Source organism: Chrysochloris asiatica, unplaced genomic scaffold (genome assembly GCF_000296735.1).
Source record: "Chrysochloris asiatica unplaced genomic scaffold, ChrAsi1.0 scaffold00138, whole genome shotgun sequence".
Lineage (NCBI taxonomy): Eukaryota > Metazoa > Chordata > Mammalia > Afrosoricida > Chrysochloridae > Chrysochloris > Chrysochloris asiatica.
Window position 1 is genome coordinate 7,169,682 of NW_006408656.1, and position 22,791 is coordinate 7,192,472.

Here is a 22,791-nt window from a genome sequence, read left to right on the forward strand (position 1 = left end):
CATAGGCTGCCAAAATGGCTAAACTTTGTCTCTCATACTTCAGACATATTGTCAGGAGGGACCAGTCGCTGGAGAAGGATATCATGTTTGGTAAGGTAGAGGGACAGAGAAAGAGAGGAAGACCCCCAACAAGATGGTTTGGCCAAGTGGCAGCATTGATGGACTCAAGCGTGGCAACAGTAGTGAGGTTGGCCCAGGATTGGACAGTGTTTCATTCTGCTGTGCATAGGGTCACTATGAGTCAGCACCGACTCAATGGCACCTAACAACAACAATTAGATACTATTAGGATTCCTGGTGTGGCACTGTGGGCTAATGCCTCAGAGAGCAAAGTTGTTTGAACTGCAAGGTTGGCAGTTCAAGCTCACCAGCTGCTCCTCGGAAACCATATACAGGGTGGCTATGGGTCGGAACCAACTCAACAGCACTTAACAAGAACAGAAAACAAGAGTGTACTGTTCTTCAAAAAGTACTCATGTTGTATTTGGGTAGGGAAGTCATTGTTTGAAAGTGGCACTGGGGAGCTGGGGGAATGGTGACCCTACTGTACATGAAAGTGCGAAAGCAGAGGAAGCAGCAGTGGCCTCCGTCAACACACTATGAGTGAAAGTGAGTGGAATTAAGAGGGTTGAGGAGTTGAAAGCTGGCTTTTTTAATCATGGAAAAGAGGTTTCAGCTGAAAGACTTAGGAGCAGGTGTATGATGATCAGAGCAGTATGCATAAGAGCATGGCCAAAGGGTTGATAATCTGGTGATCACCAAGAATAACATGAGCTAGCAAGCCTCCAAGGTCAAAAGATGAACAAATGGTGGCAAGACATCTCTCTTTAGTTGAGTTTTACCTTGACTGTACTGCATTTTCATTCTAAATCCCTTCTGAACTCTACAATAGCAGAAAGGTTGCCCAGTAGTAAAGGCCTGTAGATAGATTTCCCCATGCAGTGCCACAGTGAGGACTCTACTGTTATGCTAACAAACACTGACATTGTTGTGGCATCACCCTTCATGACAACCAGGTGCACTCAGTAGAAAAAGTACTGAGCTTAAGAGGGGAACTTTGTTACTATAGGTTGCCCAGCATCCTCTTTTGGGGAACTATTCTTCCTTTACTTCAAGCACTGTTGGTAGGGTTGTCCAACAAGGGCCTCTGCCTTCCTGACACACACAGAGGTGCACGTATTGTCATGATGATCCCATGTATCCTAATTGTATGTCTCCCCCCACTCCATGGATGACAAGAGTTTAATACGGAAATTCAATCTGTGACTAGAAAACTGGTAGTAGGGACCCTACTTCTGTAGTCCATACCCTATTCAGGTAAATAAAAACACCAAGACACAGGCATGGCAAAATATTTAATGTCTCCAGGTATGCCTCAGTCTCACATCCCTGTTGTGATTCAAAAGCCTTCCCAAGTGGAGTACCAGAGAAAACAAGGACATTTTCTTCCAGCAGGGTTTGAAAACCATCTCGGCCCTAACTTGGAAATGGTGGCAGGCAAGGTCTTTCCACAGCATGCCTCAGGCTTTGCCACTCAGAAAAAAAGAGCCCCCCCCATTTCTACAACACTCCTGATGTCTTCTGTTCTTCTGCAGCCTGGCGCTGGGATCTGCGCCGCTGAAAATAGTGGTAGGCTCGGACACTGCAGAGGTAGCCCCCATACATAGTAAGTAGAACCATGGAGGTGGAGAAGGTCTTGTAGCCAATGTCGGCAAGCTGCTTGGCAGTTGGCATGTTGTCCCCTACAAAGATAAGATTGGATTCAGACCCAAGGATAGACTTACCTGCCAAGTCCACTTCCCTGTAAGCTCATTCCAGAATTTCTGCATTCTACTTGGTTTGTGCACTCTATACTAAATGGTCCCTACATGTATGGGGTACCTACATGCAGAGTCCTACTTGTAAGGATATGGGGAAAATATCATTGGGAAACCAGGTGCATCTGAATGACATCACAGCTAATTTGGCCCTCCATGTTTGTGGACATATGTCATTGGTACAGATTATCTAGAAATGTCCTTAATTGGCACATTAAGCATGCATCAGTTTTTCTGGTTAATGGAGGTAGTCAGGGATCAAATGTTTTTCTTCTGTGAATCATCAAGTTGATTCTAACTCAGAGGACAGAATAAAACTACCTCATAGGGTTTTGGTGGTTCAAGCTCACCGCTGCTCCTTGGAAACCTCATACAGGGTCGCTATGGGTTGGAACCGACTTGACAGCCTTTAACAACAAATTTATTTACAGAAGCAAACTGCCACTTCTTTCTCCCACAGAACTGCTAGTAGGTTTGAACCACCAACCTTCTGGTTAGTAGTCAAGCTCTTAAGCACCAACAGGGCTCCTTGGATTAAACATCATTGTTAAGTGCCATCAAGTTAGTTCCGACTCATTGTGTCCCTGTAAAGGCTTTCCAAGGAGCAGCTGGTAGATTTGAACCACTGGCCTTGCAGTTAGCAGTCTGGTGCTTATCCTACAGTGTCACACCAGGATTAAACATTCGCAGTGAATTATTCTTTATGTTGTTGTTGTTGTTGTTAGTGCTGTTGAGCAGTTCCGACTCATAGCAACCCTGTCTATATAGGGTTTTCGAGGAGCGGCTGGTGAGCTTGAACCACCAACCTTGTAGCCCAGCACATTAACGCACAGCGCCACACCAGGACAGGAGGATCAAATGGGAACCTTTCAGGTAATATCCAATTTCTTTTCCCATAAAAACAATCTTATTCATGTTAGTTAGGTTCCTAGGCTAGGCCTCAGGTATCTGTGTAAGTCATAATTTACCTGAAATAGTGCCAACAGTACTTTTATGTTATTTCAATGATATGTAACAATTTCAATTACTGTAATTATATAATTATAATTTCTATCCATTATAATTACATAATTATTATATAATTATACCATTAATTCTGAATTCCAAATTTAATATCAAGAACCTACCCCAAGGGCTAAAAAGAAAGTTACTGGGTCCCAGGAAATTGTTAACTTACATTTACATGCAATAAATTATTTCCAAATTAACTATTCACAGGATATTCTAAGTAACAAGACAGCTTAATGTGGGAATCCCTCATCTTGAACAAAATGTTCTATTTGAGACTATGAATGTGTTCTTGGGCTCCCTTCTATTAAGGAAATGGAAATTAAAAGACTGGTTGAAATCAGAATAAAAAGGTTTCTTAAAAGTAAAAAATTTGAAAGAAAAGCTGAAGACTTGCTGGTTTGGAGGGTCAGGATTGGGTTGAGACAGATAAGTGCTCCACAGACTGAGCCTCATGGCTGAACACCGCCTTTGACTTGCACCAATCATTGAGAGTGGAGCCCAGGCTGAGCTGTGGTACAGTTTCTTTCAATTATAATTTAAAGTGACTGTAGAAAGTGACATTAAATAAAGTCAGAAGGAAGAAAACCAAATAGCAGCATTCAAGATGAGAAAGGGCTGTGTTCAGGTTATGTAGGTTTGACAGAACCCCAGGCTATACACAAGATAGCCAAGAAAACATGTGCACAGAACTGGGCACTAAAGTGATTAAGGAGCACCTTTGTTGTTAGCAAAGGATACCTGCAGTCTTTGGCCAACCCTTCCCTTCTCCATTCCCCATTACACTGAGTTTGTCCAGATGTTAATTAGTCATAGGATCTGGAGGAAGAGGATTGGAAGCATTCACCAACCCACAAAGAAACAGAGGACTGAATACAAACAGAGCCCTGGTGGTACAGTGGGTTGAGCACTGGGCTGCTAACTACAAGGTTAGTGATTCAAAGCCACCAGCTGCTCACTGAAAGAAAGGTGAGGCTGGCTGCTCCTGTAAAAATTTAATCATTTCAGACACCCTATGAAGCAGTTCTACTTATAGACTCAATGGCAGTGGGGTTTTCTAAATCCTGGTGTCCAGAACTTCAGTGCCTTGTCTCTAATTCATCCTCTTATTAGCAAAAACTCTTCCCAAATCCTGCATTATAGTATAAGCATTGGCAGTAGAAATGGAGAGGACAAGTGCAGAAGTTATTCTGGAAGTAGAGGATCTACCAACTGAATGGACTGGAATTGGTACAGCAAAGCTCAAGATACTATCAAGGCAGCAAGTTAGGAAACTTCCTGAATTGAGATGCTCGTAACAAAACAAGAGACATGTGTGTTCCACTGGATGAATATGGCAGCAGAGGGAAAGTGGAAAGTTTCAGTCAAGATCATGATCTGGGTGGGATTTGGACATGTCAAATTTATGGTGTTCAACACAATCCTCACATGTTGATGTTTATCAGGCAGGTGGAAATGAAAATCTGGACAGAGCTTGGGAGAAAAAGGCTAAAGGTAAGTAACACCAAAGCATAGGAAAAGAACAGAAAAAAGATGCCGAGGATAGAAGCAGGGAAACAGGGAGAATTCCAGAAACATCAGGGATACAGGGGGTTTCTCCTTTAACTACATTTCCCTCCTCAAAACTACCAGCTGTTCCGCAGCAGACAGACGAGGCTCTGCTCCCGTAAAGATTTACAGCCTCGGAAATCCTGTACCAGGGTCACTATGAGTCGGAACCGACTCCACGGCACATAACCACCACCCTCCTTGGATGAAACTTTCAACTGCTGCATCAGGTCACCACTACTGATGTACGTTTGCTGAATCCTTTAGATGTGTTGGGTCAAAAAGAAGTTGAGAACCATGACTGCAAAGTTAAGTGTCATGTATATGGGACCACTGAATATCCAGTAAGCCCTGGATAGAAGTCAGTTTAATACACTGTCCTAAAACCAGGCATCAAATAAAGAGCATAAATTCTAAGGGCACCATCAGGCCTATAATAACCCTGCCACACACACGCCAAGTTTCATATGTATCTATATACTTATCTAAGGTAGAGACAAACTGAAATTAGAATAAACAGAATCCCCAAACCCAAAGGTAAAAAGCACTGATTTGCTGGTTAAGGAAATGGTCAATAGCTTGAGAAGGTAACAAATGAAAATAATTCTAATTTTGGTTTGCTTTTAGATAAGAAAGATTTGAATATATTTAGTAGGCAGAAGATGGTAGCTAAATTGAGGATAAAAGAAATTGAGATGGGGGGAATGGATCAAGATCCAGGATGATCCAGGAAAAGATGACATTAGAAGCCCAGGTAGAAAGATTAACTTTGAAAAATGAAGGAAATGTTTGAGGTTAGCAGAAGAACTTTCTGAGGAACATCCATTTTCTCAATGAGCTGAGTCTTTGTTATGGAGGATTGTATTGGTCTGCAGGTTTTAGAAAAACAGGAAAAAAAAAAAGAATGGGGGGGGTATAATTGAAGATCCCATCATAGAGGTTGAAACCTACAAAAGTTATGCAGCTAATGATACAATGTATGATAGAATGAATGTAAAACTAATGCTCTCCCATGTAAACTATCATATAATTCACAATAAAACACTTGCAAAAAAAAAAAGTTATGCAGCTATTCTCTCGTTTCATGCCAACTGGTGCGAGGCTGTAGGATAAGCACTGGACTGCTAACCACAAGGTCAGTGGCGAAAAACCACCAGCCACCCCTTGAAAACCTTATAAAGGATCAATATGAGTCAAAACCAATTCACTTAACAATAACAACAAACTTAAGAAGGAGGCATTGGTGGTTCTGGTAGAAATCTCCCTTTAATGAGGAAGTCCCTAACCAATGCATCCGATGCACTCCCACTAGCCACCTGTCTAAGAGTCTTGAGTGTTGCTATGATGCTGAACAGGTTTCTGCAAAGCTTCTACAACAAGACAGACTAGGAAGGAAAGCTGGTGATTCACTTCTAAAAATCAACCAGGAAAAACCCTATGGATCACAAAGATAAGAACTGAAATCAATCTTGAGTATGGCTTAGTTGTTGTTGTTGTTAAGTACTGTGGAGTCGGTTCCGACTCATAATGACCTTGCACGGGGTTTCCGAGGCCATAAATCTTTACGGGAGCAGAAAGCCTCATCTTTCTCCCGCGAACGGCTGGTAGTTTCAAACTGCCGACCTTGAGGTTAGCAGCCTGATTCTTAACCACTGAGCTACCAGAGCTCCTTATGACTTGAGTTGGGGTGGAGCAATTTGAAGATTTAACAACAAACAGCAAGTTCTCAAGTATCAATTTTATCCTCTGGAGAGTTCATCAAACGTGTCCATCACTTCATTTAGATGAACCCTTTTTACTCCAAACTATGAAGTCCGCTGAGAACACAGCTGACGGTGATATGGTAAAACAAATATCAAACCTATTACAATCGCGATGATTCCGACTCACAGCAACCCTATATAAAGGACAGAGCAGAAATGCCCCATAAGGCTTCCAAGGCTATAAATCCTTAAAGAAGCAGTCTGTCATATTTTTCTCCCACGGAGCAGCTCGTGGGTTCAAAATGGCAACCCTTCTGTTAGCAGTCCAACACTTAATGCTGTTAAGTGACGTCAAGTCGGTTCCGGCTCATAGTGATCCTGTATAGGGTTTCTGAGGAGCTGCTGGTGGATTAAACTGCCTATTTTGTGGTTAGCAGCCCAGCGCTGATCCGACAGTACTGCACCAGGACTCCTTGGGTATAATGGTGGTTGGTGCCTATGTGCTGTGGAGTTGATTCCGAATCAGCAACCCTGTAAATCTTTATGTACGCATAAAGTCTCATCTTTCTCCGTCGGAACAGCTGGTAGTCTCGAACTGCTGACTGTGAGATTAGTAACCAGACTTGTAACCACTGCGCTACCAGAGCCCAAAATCAAAGTAGAAGACAATGCGTGATCAGAAGATGAGAGGCATTGCGAAAGTTCCGATTAGAGCCGTGCCTGAGTGAAGGTAAGAGAAAAGCCAACAGAAAAATGAGGACAGGGTGTATGTCTTTTTTTAGATGGGTGAGCTTGATTTACATCAGCTGAGAAGCGGAAGGCGAAGAGCAGTCCAGAATTCGAAAGCAGCACAAGAATGGAGGCAGCAGATACCGATATGCATGTAAAGTGTCCAGAACAGCGTAACAGGCCGTAAAGAAAAGGGGTTATTTGAAGTATGACTGTGGAAAAAGCCATTAACACAGACTTGGAGTCAAGGTTTCACATACTCAGCGCTGCTCTAAGGAAGGCTGATCTAAGCCTGTCATGAGTATGGTCTGAAAGCAGTGAAGATTGTGAGTCCGGTCGCTGCAGAATATGCACGTGACCTCAAGGGCACCAAACACTAAAGCTTGGGCGGATGTAATAGCAGAGGCCGGTCCCAAGTGGGCGTGCACACAGCGAATCGTGGCTCTGGGAGTTAATGCGCCAGACTGCAAAGCTGTTTGAACTACAAGGTCGGTAGTTCAAGCTCACCAGTCGCTCCTTGGAAACCCTATACAGGGTCGCTATGGGTCGGAACCGACTCTGCGGCACTTAACAACAACCCGGCCCTTGCAGGTGCGTACCTGGATGCAGCAACTCCCTCTCGTCCTACCTAGGCCTCAGCAGGTAATGTAGCACTGTTACAGTCAGCGCAACTTCCGACCGCGGCCGAACGTAGTACCGGAACCAAAAAACCTGAGGATAGCCGTCCTGGGACAATCCTGGAAAATGATCTTTTCTTCCTCTCACCTGTCTTGTTTCCCCTCTAGGATTCGGTGAGAAACACGCGCCTGACAAGGCAAAAGCCCGCCCACTAGGCAGGCAGGAATCCACTGCTTTTGCGGCTGATTGCCTCCTTTGCACTTCCGGCTTCCGGAGCAGCCATCTTTACTACGCATCTTCAGACAGTCTTCTTGCGGGGGTGGGGGAGGTGGGGCATTGAATTCTGGGAATTGTAGTCATTCTCCATTGAGAGTCTTCGGTGACCGAGGTTCTGGATCCGGAACTTTTAGAGTAGTCAGTAATGTTGTTATTGTTAAGTGCCGTCGAGTCGATTCCGACCCATAGCGACCCTGTATAGGGTTTCCGAGGAGCAGCTGGCGAGCTTGAGCCGCTAACCTTGCAGTTCAAATGGCTTTGCAGTCTGGCGTATTAACCCACAGCGCCACACCAGGACTCCACTCAGTCAAGGTAGGATAGATTTATTTTCTTTTCCTCCAATTCAGAGAGGACCAGCCAATCCCCACGTCAGCGCGCCCCACGCTGACGTATCCAGTAGTTGGGTAGATTTTCTTGGAGTCACTCTCTGAAGTAGATCGCGCGCCCTCTAGGGTCTGGAGCTGCCCTGGTGCTTAAGCCAGTGTGCTCACCGAGCTCAGGTAGGCGCTGACAGACACTGTGAGGCCGGATCCGTAAAGGATGCAGCTGATTTGGCCATGACTACGGACGGAATGGGCACGGAGAACGAATCTCTAGCGTCCGGTGTGTGATTTCTGGTTTACAGACAGCATGATAGAGCAGTTGAGAATCGCCGGCAGGGCCAGCTTGGGGAGTAGGGCACGGGGGTTTTGGCTGGACGGGGACTGAATGGGCACCGTTGCAGGGGGCCCAAGAATGGCAGTGATTATCGAGGTGAAAAAAATTATTTTTTACTTTCCCCATCCTTCCCCCCAAATTGTGCTTTGAGGTGTTAGTTAAGAAAGCACGATCATGCAGTGATTAATGATGACAGTATGCGTGCTACCATATGCACTGACGCTCTTTGTCATTTCTGGAAAAACCATATTTTATTGGCTGGACTTGTAAAAGACTTGAAGGCCTCCATTCACAATTAAATTATGGAGTGAACAAACGCCCGCAAAGGTGTTTGAGGGGCTAATAAGTTCCCAGCCAAGGACAGGGAGTTGGTCTTTCTAGCTCTGCTTTCACTTGGAGAGGCTGCTCTGGTTTCTGTGCCCGATCTAGGCCCAGGTAAACCGTGAGGAGACTGTGCCACCTTTCACTGGGAAGACTGAACTCTCAAGGACTAGGGGCTGGTCGGAGCTCGCCTTTCCGGTTTGGTAAGGAGTAATGAGGGAGGGTTAATGCTGGCCAGAGACACTGTGCCAGCTGCTGCCACGCAGGAAGCTGAGACCCTCTGCTGGCTGTGGCAGGAGCCTCTTGGGCCTTCAGAGACTATTTATAGCCAGGGATCTAGGCTGCTGACCTGTGACATTCCCTCATTGCCACCCCATTCTGGAGGAAGGCCAAAGTAGAGCAATAGCCTCTCCCTTTGCCTGCTCCCTCTCCTGGTCTTCCTTCCTCATCCTAAGGAGGGAAATGGTTTTATTTTCTTCCTCCTCCCCTTGAGTTTCTCAGCTCTTGGGACACCAGTGTGATCAATATCCCATGAGAAGGCCCTTATTTGAGAAGGTCTGGACTTGGAATGTCAGGATCCACCCACCTGGGAATCTGCTCTCCCTTTCCTCCCAGTTCCTGCTCAGGCTTTGGGCTACTCTCACTCTGTGTGGCCTGCAGATGGCAGATGCTTAACTGTCTAGACCGCTGGGGGGTGGGGCGCTGAGGAAGAGGTACAGGGTTTGGAAGGAGGAGAAGGTAGAGTCAGGGATAAAGTCAAGGAGATAGCAGTAGGAGGGGCCTGGCTGACACCTCCCCCTGTAGAGCTCCTGAGACACTGGAAGCAGGGCAAATACAAAGGTCACCGGGGGAGCCCAGCCATCTGAGCCTGCTATGAAAAGTGTAGCTCTGTCAGCAGATTAAGTTCCTGCTCCCCAAAGAGGGGGCTGAGGAGGAGTATAAGAGAAGGCTTGGAAAGGTCATACATGGTGCAGAGGAGCTGGCAAAAAACTAGGAACCAGGAAGTCTCTGGGGAGAGTGGCAAGTTCTGGGAACTGAGATGCCAGCATGGCAGGGGTGGGGTGGGGAAGGGGGCAAACAGAAGTTTCTGAGGACACAGATGTTGCTAGGAGAAGCTAGAAGGGGGTTGTTTTAGATCTTTGTATTTTGTTACCAAACACTGAGATCCATTGATGCTGTGTGAGGCCTGGCAGAAGTCAAAGCCAAGGGGTCCTTATGGCCCATGTCAGCTCAAAAATCGGAACCTGCCCTAGCAACCCTTGCCTCATCCCTCCTCTGGCTTCTTAGGCACTTCTTTAGCCACTTCACTGGGCTTGGAGACAGGATTCCTTGTCTGTGTGAGGCAGCAACAGACAACCCTTGCTCTGCCCCCGCTCCCCCACCACACTTCCCCCATACATATCCCCATCCCCACCCCCAAGCTGGCAGTACTGGACTTGATTCTTAGAGGACAGAGAGAAAGCCATGTCTGGGGAGGGACAGAGTGCTTCATTTCTGGCCCAGATGTGGTAGTAAGAGGCTGTAGGTTCTGGGGGTGGTTCAGGATCTCCAGGTGTGAGCAGCTGGGACACAGAGCCTCTTAGCATCCGGTGAAAAGCTGAGATGAGGCTGCTCCATGGAGAGTCCCAGAAATCCTAGTGGCCAGGTGGCCCAAGCTTCTGCCTGTCCTCAGTGGGGTAAACAAGCAGCCTGGCCTGGCCCCCAGCCCTGCTCACATGTGTTCTGGATGATTCTGTAGGCAGCGGATAAATTCACCCACTGGCTGATTCTCGTAGCATACCTTGTACACAGCAGTGAACAGGGGGAACCTAGAGTGGGGAAGGCGATGTCCAGCTTAACCTTCCACTCCCTGCCCACCCTGTGCCCCACACAACACACTCCTTGTCTGCCTCATTTCCATCCTCCCCTACCTTCTAGCCCAGGCCAACTCTGGCTCTCAATTTTTACTTGCTGAGAACTTTTCCTCCCTAGTTCTAGGCTTCAGGGTCAGGTGCTAATAGCTCTGCTCCCTCTCTAACTGAACTTGTCTGCATGACTCCCTCACTTAAAGCTTGTGCTCAAAATGGACAACGCTCTCTGTGCCTCAGTGTCATCCAGGGAAAATGGGGCCCAGATAACAAAGTAGTGAGATCTGATTCTGTATGGGAAGGTGCTCAACAATTTACCAGCTTCCTTCCTTCTCATCATCTCCAGGCTTCTCCCTTTACCAGGAGGCTTTACCTTGACCTGGAGCAGGCTAAGTTGGGTTGCTAACCACAAGGTCAGCTATTCAAACCTGGCAGCCACTCTGCAGGAGAGTTGGGATCAACTTGGTGGAGTGGCTTTTACCCTGACTAGACATGAGCTGATTTTTTGAACCCTTGTTTCCTACTCTGTTCTTCTAGAATTCTTTCTTACATTAACAGAGCTCTGCTCTAATCATCCCAATCAAGCCCAGGTATCTATGTGTTCCCTGAAAAGGAGAACCTTCACACAGAGACCATCCTCCTCACACCTCAGTACCAAAGACAGGACTTGACAGGCCTCAGACTGGGAGTGATGGAGCAAGAGGTGGTACAGTCAGTTGAGTTTATCCTGGTGCCCCAGAGCTCCATTCCTCATAACAGAGGACAGAGAGGAAAGGAGAGGCTATGCCGAGGAGGCTACATAATGTAGTGGAAAGAGCACTGGACAGAACTCAGAAGACCCAAATCTGAAGACCTGAACTAGCTAAGGAACAATGGGCATATCATACACTCTCTCCAAGTTCTGGCTCCTTTATCTGGAATGTTTTCCCTCTCTCCCACTTCACAGATTGTGGATGGTCCAGAGACATGAACAGGGAGAACATGCCTGGCTGTGGCTCCCTCAACCCATTTTCACTTACTTGTTCACTAGGCCCTTGTGATGGAGGATGCTGTGTAGTTCCCGGGCTGTCTGGGGCCCCTGCAGCTTCTGCCCATTCAGCATTTCTTTCTCCAGCTGCTCAATGGACTGCAAAGGAAACAGGGTGGGGGTAGGAGAGATATGAAGTGGGAGAGGAGGGTTGTCAGTAGGAGGTGGAGAGTCAGGCCCAGATGGTAGGTAGGATCTTAGGAGGAAAGAAGGGATCAGAAGGTTTCAGTAGTCTTATTGTTAATACCTCCTGCCTATCATCTCTACCTCGATGGGGCCCACCCACTGCAATCCCATCTCCCTGGACCGCACCTTTCCTGTGCGAGCAAAGGCTTCGGCCACTTTGCGGTTCCGCCCTCCGTAGCAGGTAGTGATAAGGTCAGCAACACCACAGCTCTCCAGGAAGGTGGCCGAGGACACAGGACCGCTGCAGAAGAGCTTGGCGAAGGCAATCATCTCCATGAGGCCCAGCCGGATCACCGCTGCCTTGGTGTTGTCGCCAAAGCCTAGCCCATCGCAGAAGCCAGCCCCCACAGCCACTATATTCTTTGGAGAGTATAAGTCATGGGTAAGAGGAGAACTCCTCAGCACCTGTCTCATGCTCCCTACATCAGCCATGTGGCACATCCACTGACTAAATGAAGTACAATCTATGGGGGCCTCTAAACTATTTTCACCTCTTGGTTTTCCTTTTTGCTATCTTCTGCTCTCCTTAGCCAGAGTGTGTGCTTCCTGGCGTACTAGCCCTGCTCTGCACTCCATCTTCTTGACAATTTTCTGAAAACCACTGTTCGCTCTTCTGACTCATCCATCCCTGACCGTTCTATTCTATAGCCCTGATGTCTATAGCTCTAAGTAGTGTCCAGGATCCATAGTTCTGACTATCACACTGTCTGGATGTCCTAGATATCTTGATTGCCATTAGCCTGGGAGCTCCCCTGGAATAGCTCCTCTTCCCCCATGAACCGTATCCTGGATGGCCCGTAAGGAGCTAGAAGGAGAAGGTAAGAAATGGTCTTATTGTCTGATGGTGAATAATCGACAGGCCTGAATGATCCTGGCCTGCCATTGCAGTTCTTTACATACATGGGGTCTGGTGGGTACAAGGGTCAAAGCCTGAATCATCAGAAACCTTGGGTAGTTAAGTTGGGCCCTTCTCACTACCCCGCAGCTTCCTCTGTGCCCATCTCACCTTTAAGGCTCCGCAGAGCTCTACTGTGTCTACTTCTTGCACTACAGTGATACGGAAATTGGGCGTCTGCATCAGCTCCTTCAGAAGCTGTCCTTCAGCTGGGTCTTTGCAGCCTAAAATGGGGATGGGCAAAGATTTGGAGGGAAGATTCTGACTTCTTCCCACACTTGCCTTAAGCAGGACCTGCAGCCCCTCCCCCTGGGGGTATCCCAGCCCTGCCTCTCTTCTGATACTTGGGGTTTCTTCCTGTCTCTGTCTTATGGGAAGGAGAGGACTACATGGGAAAGAGTATGGGGAGGGGGTGAAACCAGAGCTGCTCTGTGTATGTGGGTGGTGGGGAGGGGCTCTCACCAATAGTTGTCTCACAGAACTTCTCATCAGCCACCTCGCTGGCAATGTTGGCCCCCATCAGCACACTCATGGGGATGCCAAGGCGCTCCCCAATCACTTCAGAGATGAGCTTCAGCCCATTGGGGCCCTCGTCTACCCCCTGGGCATAGGATGGAACTCAGGGCAGGTGTCCTTTTTGCCCAAATGAGGGCTTCCCACCCAGAAATCCTGCCCCATTCTAACCCAGCTAAAACTTGATGTGAGGAAAGTAGATGTGTGAAAAATGAACACATCTGAAATCTCTCCTTCCCCATACCCTAACCAAGCTACCTCTCCAAGGCAATATAACTCCACATCTCTCAGCAACCCTTCTGAGTACCCCATTTTAACTTCCATCCCAGTCAGTCTTCTGAACCAACTCCCTCTGCATGCTTTTCAAACCATCCCTCCAAATCAATCTCTCATCAACCCCCTAACCAACCTTCTTTGCAATGGACCCAGCAAATCCCTCAAAGCCAACTCCTCTCTCTCTGAAAACACTTGGTCTGCTTCCATTTTCTGTTCTCATCTCGCTTACCCTAAGCCCCACAACTGCCTCCCCACCCAACCTCATCAACATGAAGGTGTCCCCAGCACCTTAATAAGAGATAGGCCAATGGTGTTTGCCTTCAGGTGGCCCTTGAGCTGGTCACAGATCTTCACGATGAACTGATGTGGCACCACAAAAATCAAGATGTCAGCATTTGCCGCAGCCTGGACCACATCTGGGACAGCCACCTGTGGGGGGTAACTAGGTGCTCATGGGGGTAGGCAGAACTTCTCTCCCAGCCCCATTCAGGAGATCTGGGAGACAAAGAGTAAGGCTAGTGGAGGTGAAGAAACGGAGGTCTAGGGACCGAATCTGGAGGAACTGACTGAATGTGGAGGAACAAGACAAGTCCCTTCCCCCAGCCATTACTCCTTCTCAGCTCCAGCTGTCCTGGACTCTAGGACTCCTGGAAACCTCCTCCCAGCTCTCTCTTAGCTTTTGGCTATAGGACAGTGAGGGAAACTAAAGGAGGCCCTGGCTTGGCAGAAGGGAGAGAGGCCAAGTAAGATTTCATCACCCTGCTCCTTAGGGCCACCAACTGGGAACCTTAGGTCTTCCTGTGCCATCCCCTTGCTCCCCCTTGCCAGGTGGTTAAGAGAATCACCTAGATTTGACCAAAGACCTTAAGTCCAAGAAGCAGTCTCCAAGTCAGCTGATAACCCAGTGAATGAGTAACAGGATTAGAGCTCACTGGGGGAACTACCCAGACCCCGGGAAACAGTCTTTGGTTGCCACGGAGACCACCTACCTCATCTTCCTTTTCTCTATTGGAAGTCAGGTTACCCAATAAGCAAGATCAGCGTGGGCTTACTTGTGTTTATGTGCTCATCTGTAGTGAACGATATCCCATTTTTTCACCACATCAAAGATTCTGCTGCTAGGCATGACTGGCATCTGCCTCTCTCCCACCCCCACAGCACCTTCCTACATAAACAAGGCCTCTTTTCACATTTATAATCCCTTACAGGGGTAGAGTACCCAGTAAGCAAGGTGGTTGCTGTTCAGTACAGATGAGTAAGTAAACACAAGTAAAATGTGCTTACCTTGCTTATTGAGTAATCTGCCCCTGATAAGTGGGGAGGGAGATGCATTCCAGTTCTCTTCAGTCCCAGAAAGAGGCCAGGGGAACCACTTAGGGCTGGCTGTGTATTGGGGTGCTCTACAGCATGGTCTCTATGGGTCGGAATCGACTTGATGGCACTTAACAACAGTAGAAGGCACCTAGTGAGAAAGATGTGTGTGTGCTCTGACTCTTCTCAGCCTGCCTTCCCTCCAACTCCCATCCATGGTGCAGGGCATTGGGGCTTACCACATTGGGGGGCAGCTTGTGCCCTGGCAAATATTTGACATTCTCATGCTGCGAGTTGATGATCTCGGTCAGCTTCCTGTCCCCGATGTCTTCCTCAAACACCCACATGTTCACCCGTGGGTCAAAGCGTGCCAGTTGAGCTGCATTGCCACCCACGATCTTGGCAATGGCCGAGCCCCTGTGGTGGTGGGGGGCACAGTATAGTGAAGGAGCGGGGGTGTGAGGGAGGGAACTACTGTTGTTGTCGGCCTAGTCATGAGACAGAGGCAAGGCTCCGCCTCAGTGCTGCCTTCCCTGTCAACACCACCCCCATGAGAGATTGTGTCCCCAGTGACCTGGCAGAAGAAGGGAGACTCAGTCTATCTTGCACTTGGCTGCTGATCTCCCCACTTGCCCAAATCCTAGCAGCTCTTCAGGCAGGGAGCGCTCCAGAGGCTTCCTTCCTGTGGAGAGCAGGTGCAGCTGCCCAGCAGGTAAGAGCCTGGGGAGATTTGGGCACCCATCTGCCTTAGTGGTGGTGGTGACAGAGGCTGTAGGTCCCGGAGCAGAGAGAAGCAAGGGAGGAACAAGAACCTAAGGGCATTTTCCACCTGTGTCACCTGCTTGCTAAACCTCCCTCCCTAAGTCCCTCTCTGCTTGGAGGAAGCCACCCTTCCCTATACATCCCTAGCCTTCATCAGAGCCTCTTACCAGTTGCCGGAGCCTACAATGCAGACTTTCTTGCCACCCATGGTGCCGCTTCTCTTCCCAAGCTGATTTGGTGCCACACTCCCCAGCTGCTCTGCTGGCCAGGAGCATTTAACTCCACCACACGTGGGTGCAGCCAAGCCCCTCCCTCAAAGGGGCGGGGCGGGGGGAGGCGGGCACCCAGTGAGAGGGAGTCTCAGAGAGCTGGGGAACACGGAGAAAAGAGCAGAGACAGGTGGGGAGCCGGAATGGGGCAGGGGCCAGGCCCAGCTTTTCCTTTGAGATTTGCCAGCTGACAACACTGGCAAGTTCCTTCCCTTGACCCCAAGCCTCTTAGCTGCCCAGTTGCCCCCACCCTTTGTGCCCCATGGTCTCATTTTGAGGTCTGCCAAGAAATACCCCAGATAAGCAGCAAGTGACTTATTTCCCCACACTCCCTCCTGTCCCCAACATGAAAAGTTTTTATACTCAAGCTCTAGCAGCAGATACAGAAATGCTTATTTCCAAAGTTAGAATTTCCCTCTACTCTCTCCCAGGGCTCCAAGAATGCTCTACACCTTGTCCTGTAGCAGTGACAGGGATATCTCATTGGCCCCACTAGCTCCACTGTAGGAACTGTGGGCCCACATTGAATGCTAAGACCACATAACAGGTTGTGTGTTGAGTTGGTTCCAACCCATAGTGACCCTGTATAGGGTTCCTAAGGAGCAGCTGGTGAGTTTGACCCACAGCACCACACCAGGACTCCACATAACAGGTAAGGGTCTGTATTGGGCACAAACTAGCCCAAGGATAGGAAGAGGAAACTCCAGAATCTGCAAGAAACAAGGCCATCTTGGTCACTCACAATGGTCATTTCAAGGACTCACCAATGAGCTACTTGACCTCAAATGATCCTACCTGAATGACTTCCAGAAAGAGAGGGTGAGAAAGTCAGTTGGAATGCTCAGAAGCCAAGTGGCCCACACATTTCCTTGTGCAGACTTTAGGATTAAGGAAGCGGAGATAAAAGTGGCCAATTTGTAGTCTTAGAGAGGCCAGGAATTCATTCTCATTCCTCTTCTGCTGAGTTTCCAAGCTACAGTACTACCATACTAGGGCCTCCCTCAGGCTAAATGGCTAGTTTGCAGGAGCCAGTCAAGAAGGGAAGCAAGAAACTGAAGTAGCAGTTTCCTTCGTGGGTAGCTGTGACCTTTTGTGAAGCTTGGTGGTCTCAGAATGCTGTAATTGAGTGTGTGATTTGGGGAGTGCAGGGGACGGTGAAGAACACATTCAGCATTACCAGGGTTCTCTACAACCCACAGCCATCTGTTTGACTAAGAGGGAGTTCTGGTTTCTAGGCTGATCTGGAGTATGGAGCAAGAGACCCACCACTCCAGCTGTCTGTGCACCTTGGCCTAGAGAGCACACACCACTGTGTGCACGTGCTGACCTCCTGGCTTGGCTAACTCCTGAGTGGGTGTTTCCACTCCCCTGGGCTGCTGCTGGCTACAACAGCCTAAGCACTGAGAGAAGAGGGTAGTCTGTGTGCAACCACTGGGTAAACTAAGTAGGCAGGAGGTCAAGACTGGGGAAGCATTTTTTTTTCTTTTAAGTTTCAGAGACTGCCTAGGAAAAGTCTACCATATTCTTTACCCCTGGCCAGTTCCTATAAGAACATACATGAAATCAGTAGTTTTCTTTAGCACCAAGTTACATGCACTACAGAACCAGCCTCCCACAGATCCACTCCCTTACTGCACTGGTACCGAGAATGGTCCAGTGCCAGTCTACCAGCTGGGAGTACTGATATGGGTGATGAGAAAGGATGCTTCCATCCCCAGCACATATGGGAACCCAGAATATGGTCTGTATATAAAATGCCCCTTTGTTTTTGCCTGAGTGCTTTCATTGTGTGACAGAGGAGCCCTGGTGGCACTGTAGAATATGCACTGGACTATGAACCACAATGTCAGCAGTTCAAACCCACCAGCTGCTCTATGGGAGAAAGACGAGGATGCGCCCATAAAGATTTACTGTTGAAAATCCTACAGTCTTGCTACAAGCTGGAATTGATTCAATGGCTGCAAGTTTGATTTTTATAGTATGGAGACAAAGAATGTGATCATTTAAGAATAAAGTGGGTACAGAGATTCAGAGTTGGCTGGTCAGTCACAGAATTACCAGTACCACTGGAGTTCTTTTTCCAAGAGCAGACTGTAAATTTGCTTGAAATTAATGGTTCCTCAGCTATTCATTAAATGTGATTGCTGTTGTGTGCTGTCAAGTCAGTTTCAACACACAGCAACCCTGTATAGGGTTTCCAAGGAGCAGGTGGTAGGTTTGAACCACCACAGGAAGCAAAAATGGTTGTCAAGGCCCTGGCCCATATCTAAATTGCAGCCCTGGGGAAAAGTGAACTTCTCTAGGGGAGCTCAGGACCCAAGGGCAGCTCACCCCCAGCAAGAAAGCCTCTAAGCCCTGAGAATTCAGAAGAGGAAGGGAGAACACAGCAGTGCCACTGAGCTGTCAGGAACTTCTGAAGTGGGGCAGAACTCTCGGATCCAGAGTGAAGGCTGACAATCAAACCAGCACCAGCCTTGCTTGGACCACTGGATCTGACAAAACAGCCTCTAAGGCAAAAACCTGAGGTTGACTGGATAGGAACTGTGTTTTCCACTGTATCCAGCAGATGCTCAAAAAATAGTGTCAAGTAAATGAACACACACCATGATTGTGGCTAAAGATATCAGGAGAAAAAGTTCAAGGAGGAGCTCTCCCGCAGTAGGTAGGGGCACCCATCCTTTGGAAGATTCTTTATTAAAACTGGGTGACATCAGTAAGGGGACAGTACAAAAAAAAAAATTTGGTCCATGAAAAAAACATAATCAGTTAATAAAAACAGTTATCTTCAGCAGGGACACTGTAGGGATGCTGAGCTTCCTTCTCATGGTTCCAGCCAGGAGCTGGGCCAGGGCTCAGCTGTCCCAAAGACAGCTTGTCCAGTGCCACTGTGGGGAGAACCTTTCAAGGGTGGGGTAGGATAATGGCATGAGGGAAAAAATTCTGTCCCCAGTTTGGAACAGGCAGGAATAAGGGACTAGGGGATGTGCTCGCAGGAGCCTGAGGAGGGGGTGGGGAAGCAGGGGCTGTCAGTTCTGTGGGTTTACAGTCCACGCTGAACGGAATTCCCCCTCTGTGCCCAGCTGTCTCCCACCCTGCTGTGTTGAGTCTGCGAGCCTGGGAATATGTTAACTTGGGGGTGATACAACCTGGAAGAATCTGTGGCTCTCCTGGAAAGATGCAAAACCATCTCAGCTTGAAGGGGCCAAGATCACGAGGTCCTGCTGCTACCTGAGGGGTCTGAAGCTTTAAGGGCAGGGATTAGGGAGTCACAACCCTGTGAGGCAGGGACAGGGAAGAGTCACAAACCCAACTCAGAACTATTTTCCAGCCCTAGGCGCTTTCACTCCTCGGTGCCCTAAAAGACACCAGTGTGTGGTGTCAGCAGGGCAGAAAAGGGACAGGAAGACAGGGATGGCCCAGGGCTTTTACCCGTTTGGTTTTAGGCCTGTTTCTCCTTTAAGGGATTGCAGGGGGAGGGGAGGGCAGGGTGGAATGAATGAACGTACCACACCTCCAAGCAATAATGCAGGAACAGCCTCTATAGGCAATGACATTCCCTAAGGGCTCTGACAAGCAAAGGCAAAATTCCTCCACCCAAACATCTCCCATTAGGGTAGTTATGAGGGCATCTTAAAAAAGGGCAGATCCAGGAATATGCTGGGTGGAAGCAACAGTTAAGGAACAAACTCCAATACTGATGTGGACCCCCTCTAGGGAGTAAGAGAAGTACTAAGGTAGCATATTAATCCACAGGCTCAGGGGAGCCCAGACTCAGGGTTCCTTTAGTGCTCAAGGGCAATACGTGAAGGAAGAGTTTGCTCCAAACCTGTGGAGGGAAGGAAGGAAACTGGATTCTGTTATCCGGAGAGCCACGATCAACTAGCTTATAGGCCTGAGTCTTGGAGAAGGGACCAAAGCTCCCAACTCCTGGGTCTTTGAAGGGCAGGATCAGTGTAGTTGGTCCTCATGAAGACCACTTGGCCTTAGGCCCAATCCAATCAGAGCACTGATTACCACTAAAGGTTCTCTCTCTAACACTATCTAGAGGTCCTACGGAGACCAGGGAAGGGTAGAGGCACATGGGAACTCTGTGGGGCAAAGGGAAGCTGAGGGATAGGGAGGGATGGGATGGGAGAAGAGGATTAACAGTTGTCTTGTAAGACAGAAATGTGGGATCCTCTTCATTCTGGAGTTGTCCATGAACCAACAGCATCCCTTGGAAGGCCTCAACCAGGACCAAGGCAGGTGCTATGAGGCAGGGCCCAAATAAAGAATCGGTGCAGCCAAATCAGGGCTGTGGATGAGGCCCTATGTATTTCGGATTCCCAGGGCTTGCTCTAGTTCTTGTCGTCTTTGTTGCACCTATGGAGAAAACAGTGTAAAGGATAGAAGATGAGGCAAACCAAAAGTTGGTATCTAACACTCCTGACTCCCATAAGGGATAGAGACCTCGACTTTTGTCATTTTCCCCTGTGCACTATCCCAGGCACCTACCTTGGAGTAGAAGTATCGACACACAGCCTCCTGAGCCCAAGGTTGGAAGTAAAACTCAGCTCGGCGTTCTTCCTCTGGGTTACCCACAACATCGGTCATGGTCTAAGGAAGATGGCGCGGGAGAGAAGAGACTTGCTTCCTTCCTTCACACCCCTGCTATCAACAAGTCACTGCCCTGTTCAAGAATCTCTATTGGTACCCGTTTTCCCTTCTCCTAGGCTCAGCCCCTATAATTGTAGTCACACTCAGCGCAGCAAGAGCCAAGAGCACATGTCACACATTCTGTGCTCATTCCTACCTTCCTGCCTGATTTTATGGATGCTCCCCTCTCTGGGAATTAACTTCAACTCTTGTATCTGCCATGTAGCTTTTTTTCCTGTACTCTAGCCTCATTAACTTCCCATCTCTTCTGAATTATCTGATATTGTGGAGAACAGTGTCTTTACATGGTACTACTTTTCACTGTATACTAACAGAATATGTACTGCTTTAAAGGCAGAGATCAGGCCTTCCACTTCCGTATCCTCCACAAAATGGAGCACAGTGACAAGACATGGCAAGTACTAAACACACACGTAATGGTCCAGCCTCCACTTCCCTACTTCATTGTACAATGAACCCAGAAATGTGAGTATGAAGATCTGGTCCCTCACTTTCCCCTTGGGCTTTACCAGCTGCTACAGAAGTAAAGCAAACGTGCTCCTTGGTACATTTCCTTGGTTCTTTACCTTAAGGTCCCGGCACTGGGACTGGAGCCAGTCATTGATGAAACCTTGAGGGTCTCTGGCAAAGCTCAGCATGAACTCCCGCTGGGTCTTCAGCTGATTGATGGTTTCTATGGTCTCATGGATCTGAAAGAGAAGGGAAGTCATATAGTCTTCAAACTGGGCAAAGGCAAAGTGAAGTGGGAGACACAGCCCGGTGTCTCCATGTGCCACTCCCACCAGAGGTACACTATGCTGCCCAGAGATGGCAAAACTGCCCAGACGTCTGGCTGTTCCAGCACTCAGCATCCTGTCAGCATGTCTGAGGGAACATCCAAAGTTTTGGGGGAAATTCCATTCCATTTTTCACATGAACTTTTTGGAGTCCCCTCACATGCACACTGCCCTTAGGTATTTGCACTTGTTTCTGTGTCTCGGTACATCCACATGAAGGAAAATTTCCTTTAAGTCTCCATAACGAGCAAAGCAATACAGTGGACAGTCTTTGGTAAAAACGAAGAGAATCAAAAGCAGTGGTTCCCTAACTTTTATTCTCAGCTCTCTTCTATTCTTATTCTAAATACTCTTCCTGACAATTTCACCTATGTGTACGTCTGCCACTTCCACAGAAATGCTCATTTAGAGGGCTGGATTTGTTTTCTAAACTCCAAGCAATCCAACTATCTTAACAGTGCAGGGCACCTACACTCAATGTGTTCAAGACTAAATTCTTTACCCTTTCCCCTCTTCCTGTTCTTTAGCCTAGTAAATACCACTATCCACCCAAGCTCTGGTAGTACAGTGGTTACGAATCGGGCTGTGAACCACAAGGTCAAGAGTTCAAAACTACCAGCTGTTCCATGGGAGAAAGATGAGGCTTTCTGCTCCCGTAAAGATTTACAGCCTCGGAAACCCTGTACAGGGTCACTATGAGTCAGAACCGACTCCACGGCACATAACAACAACCACCCAAGCTATAAGTCTAAGAGTGATCACAATGCCTCCTTCTCCCTCATCTCGTACCCCCATCCATAAAATGGCCAAGTTCCTTCAATTCTACTTCAATACCCCTCTCAAACCTGCCTCACTTCTATCTCTAAGATTTGACCCTCAACACTGTTCACATGGATTACTGTACCAGTCTCCTAACTGGGGCCCTTGCCTCCAAACATGCATGTCCCTCTTCCAATTCACTCTCTATTTTTCTGTCAGTGATCATTCCAAATGCAAATGGAATCACTGGTGAAAATCTTCTAACAAACTCTCCTGGTCTTCAGGATGAAATCTTAATCAGTATTCCCTGTATCAGAGCTCCTGTCTGATTTGGTTCCTGCTTTCCTATCCAGCTTCCTCTCCCACACCTTCTCATCCTAGCACACTACACAGTTTAAGCTTCTTGAACATACCAGGCTCTCTCCTATCTCTGCACTGTTCCCTCTTTCTGGAATGCCCTCTAACCTCTTTCTCCCAAGCACCACCATCATTCTCCCCTTTAACTCCCACTTTGTCCTTTAAGACTGACTTGAGGCATCAGGTTTTCCAGGAAAGTCTTCCTATTCATCTTTGTGCTGCCAGAGCTATATTTAATGATGTTAATGATAACAACAGTGCAGTTCCATTTGTTATGTCTATGTGGGAGGCAGTGTCATGTGCTTTGCAAACATGACATCTCATTTAACCCTCATATCAACCTTATAAAACAAATACAATAGTCTTTACTTCACAGATCAGAAAGAGAGACTCCAAGCTATTAAAAAGTAGAATCAGAATCAGAACCTGTGTGTCTGGCTCCAGTCAGCTCCAAGCACAGTCAGTGGCAGACAATGGGGG

At 47.9% G+C, this 22,791-nt stretch overlaps 3 protein-coding genes across 5 annotated transcripts in view; all 3 read right to left on the minus strand.

The window, feature by feature from the left end:
* Positions 1-1,560: 1,560 nt before the first annotated feature.
* Positions 1,561-1,734, minus strand: LOC102825522 (cytochrome c oxidase assembly protein COX14-like). The gene has a single exon (XM_006870057.1). The coding sequence runs from the start codon at positions 1,732-1,734 to the stop codon at positions 1,561-1,563; it is 174 nt and encodes a 57-aa protein (XP_006870119.1).
* An 8,654-nt stretch (positions 1,735-10,388) lies between these two features.
* On the minus strand, positions 10,389-15,936 carry GPD1 (glycerol-3-phosphate dehydrogenase 1 (soluble)). 2 transcript variants are annotated; one of them, XM_006870059.1, is made up of 8 exons: positions 15,662-15,936; positions 14,972-15,149; positions 13,710-13,781; positions 13,095-13,233; positions 12,744-12,856; positions 11,864-12,097; positions 11,544-11,650; positions 10,389-10,485 (listed from the first exon to the last, which is right to left on the minus strand). In XM_006870059.1, exons 1-8 carry the CDS (start codon positions 15,700-15,702, stop codon positions 10,389-10,391), a joined length of 981 nt encoding a protein of 326 aa, XP_006870121.1. In that variant the 5' UTR covers positions 15,703-15,936. The 2 variants fall into 2 exon arrangements, with proteins under 2 accessions (XP_006870121.1, XP_006870120.1); XM_006870058.1 differs by having other exon boundaries at positions 13,710-13,850.
* A 2,438-nt stretch (positions 15,937-18,374) lies between these two features.
* The window catches only part of SMARCD1 (SWI/SNF related, matrix associated, actin dependent regulator of chromatin, subfamily d, member 1), a 14,272-nt gene continuing 9,855 nt past the window's right edge, over positions 18,375-22,791 (minus strand). The window contains exons 11-13 of one of the 2 annotated variants that reach the window (XM_006870060.1): positions 20,986-21,108; positions 20,258-20,359; positions 18,446-20,125 (exon numbers count right to left, since the gene is read on the minus strand). In XM_006870060.1, coding sequence (XP_006870122.1) covers positions 20,072-20,125; positions 20,258-20,359; positions 20,986-21,108 — 279 coding nt within the window. In that variant the 3' untranslated portion in view covers positions 18,446-20,071. Of the gene's footprint in view, positions 20,126-20,257; positions 20,360-20,985; positions 21,109-22,791 lie in introns of both variants that reach the window. The other variant, XM_006870061.1, reaches the window with a different exon arrangement.

Bases quoted from the DNA above. Each gene is read 5' to 3' on its own strand.
- LOC102825522 (XM_006870057.1), bottom strand. From the start codon at position 1,734: ATGCCAACTGCCAAGCAGCTTGCCGACATTGGCTACAAGACCTTCTCC.
- GPD1 (XM_006870058.1), bottom strand. From the start codon at position 15,702: ATGGGTGGCAAGAAAGTCTGCATTGTAGGCTCCGGCAACTG. The intron at 12,857-13,094 runs GTGAGAGCCCCT...TCCCCATTTTAG, and splicing joins GTTCTGTGAGACAACTATTG to GCTGCAAAGACCCAGCTGAA. The intron at 10,486-11,543 runs GTAAGTGAAAAT...TCCCCACTCTAG, and splicing joins CACAAGGGCCTAGTGAACAA to GTTCCCCCTGTTCACTGCTG.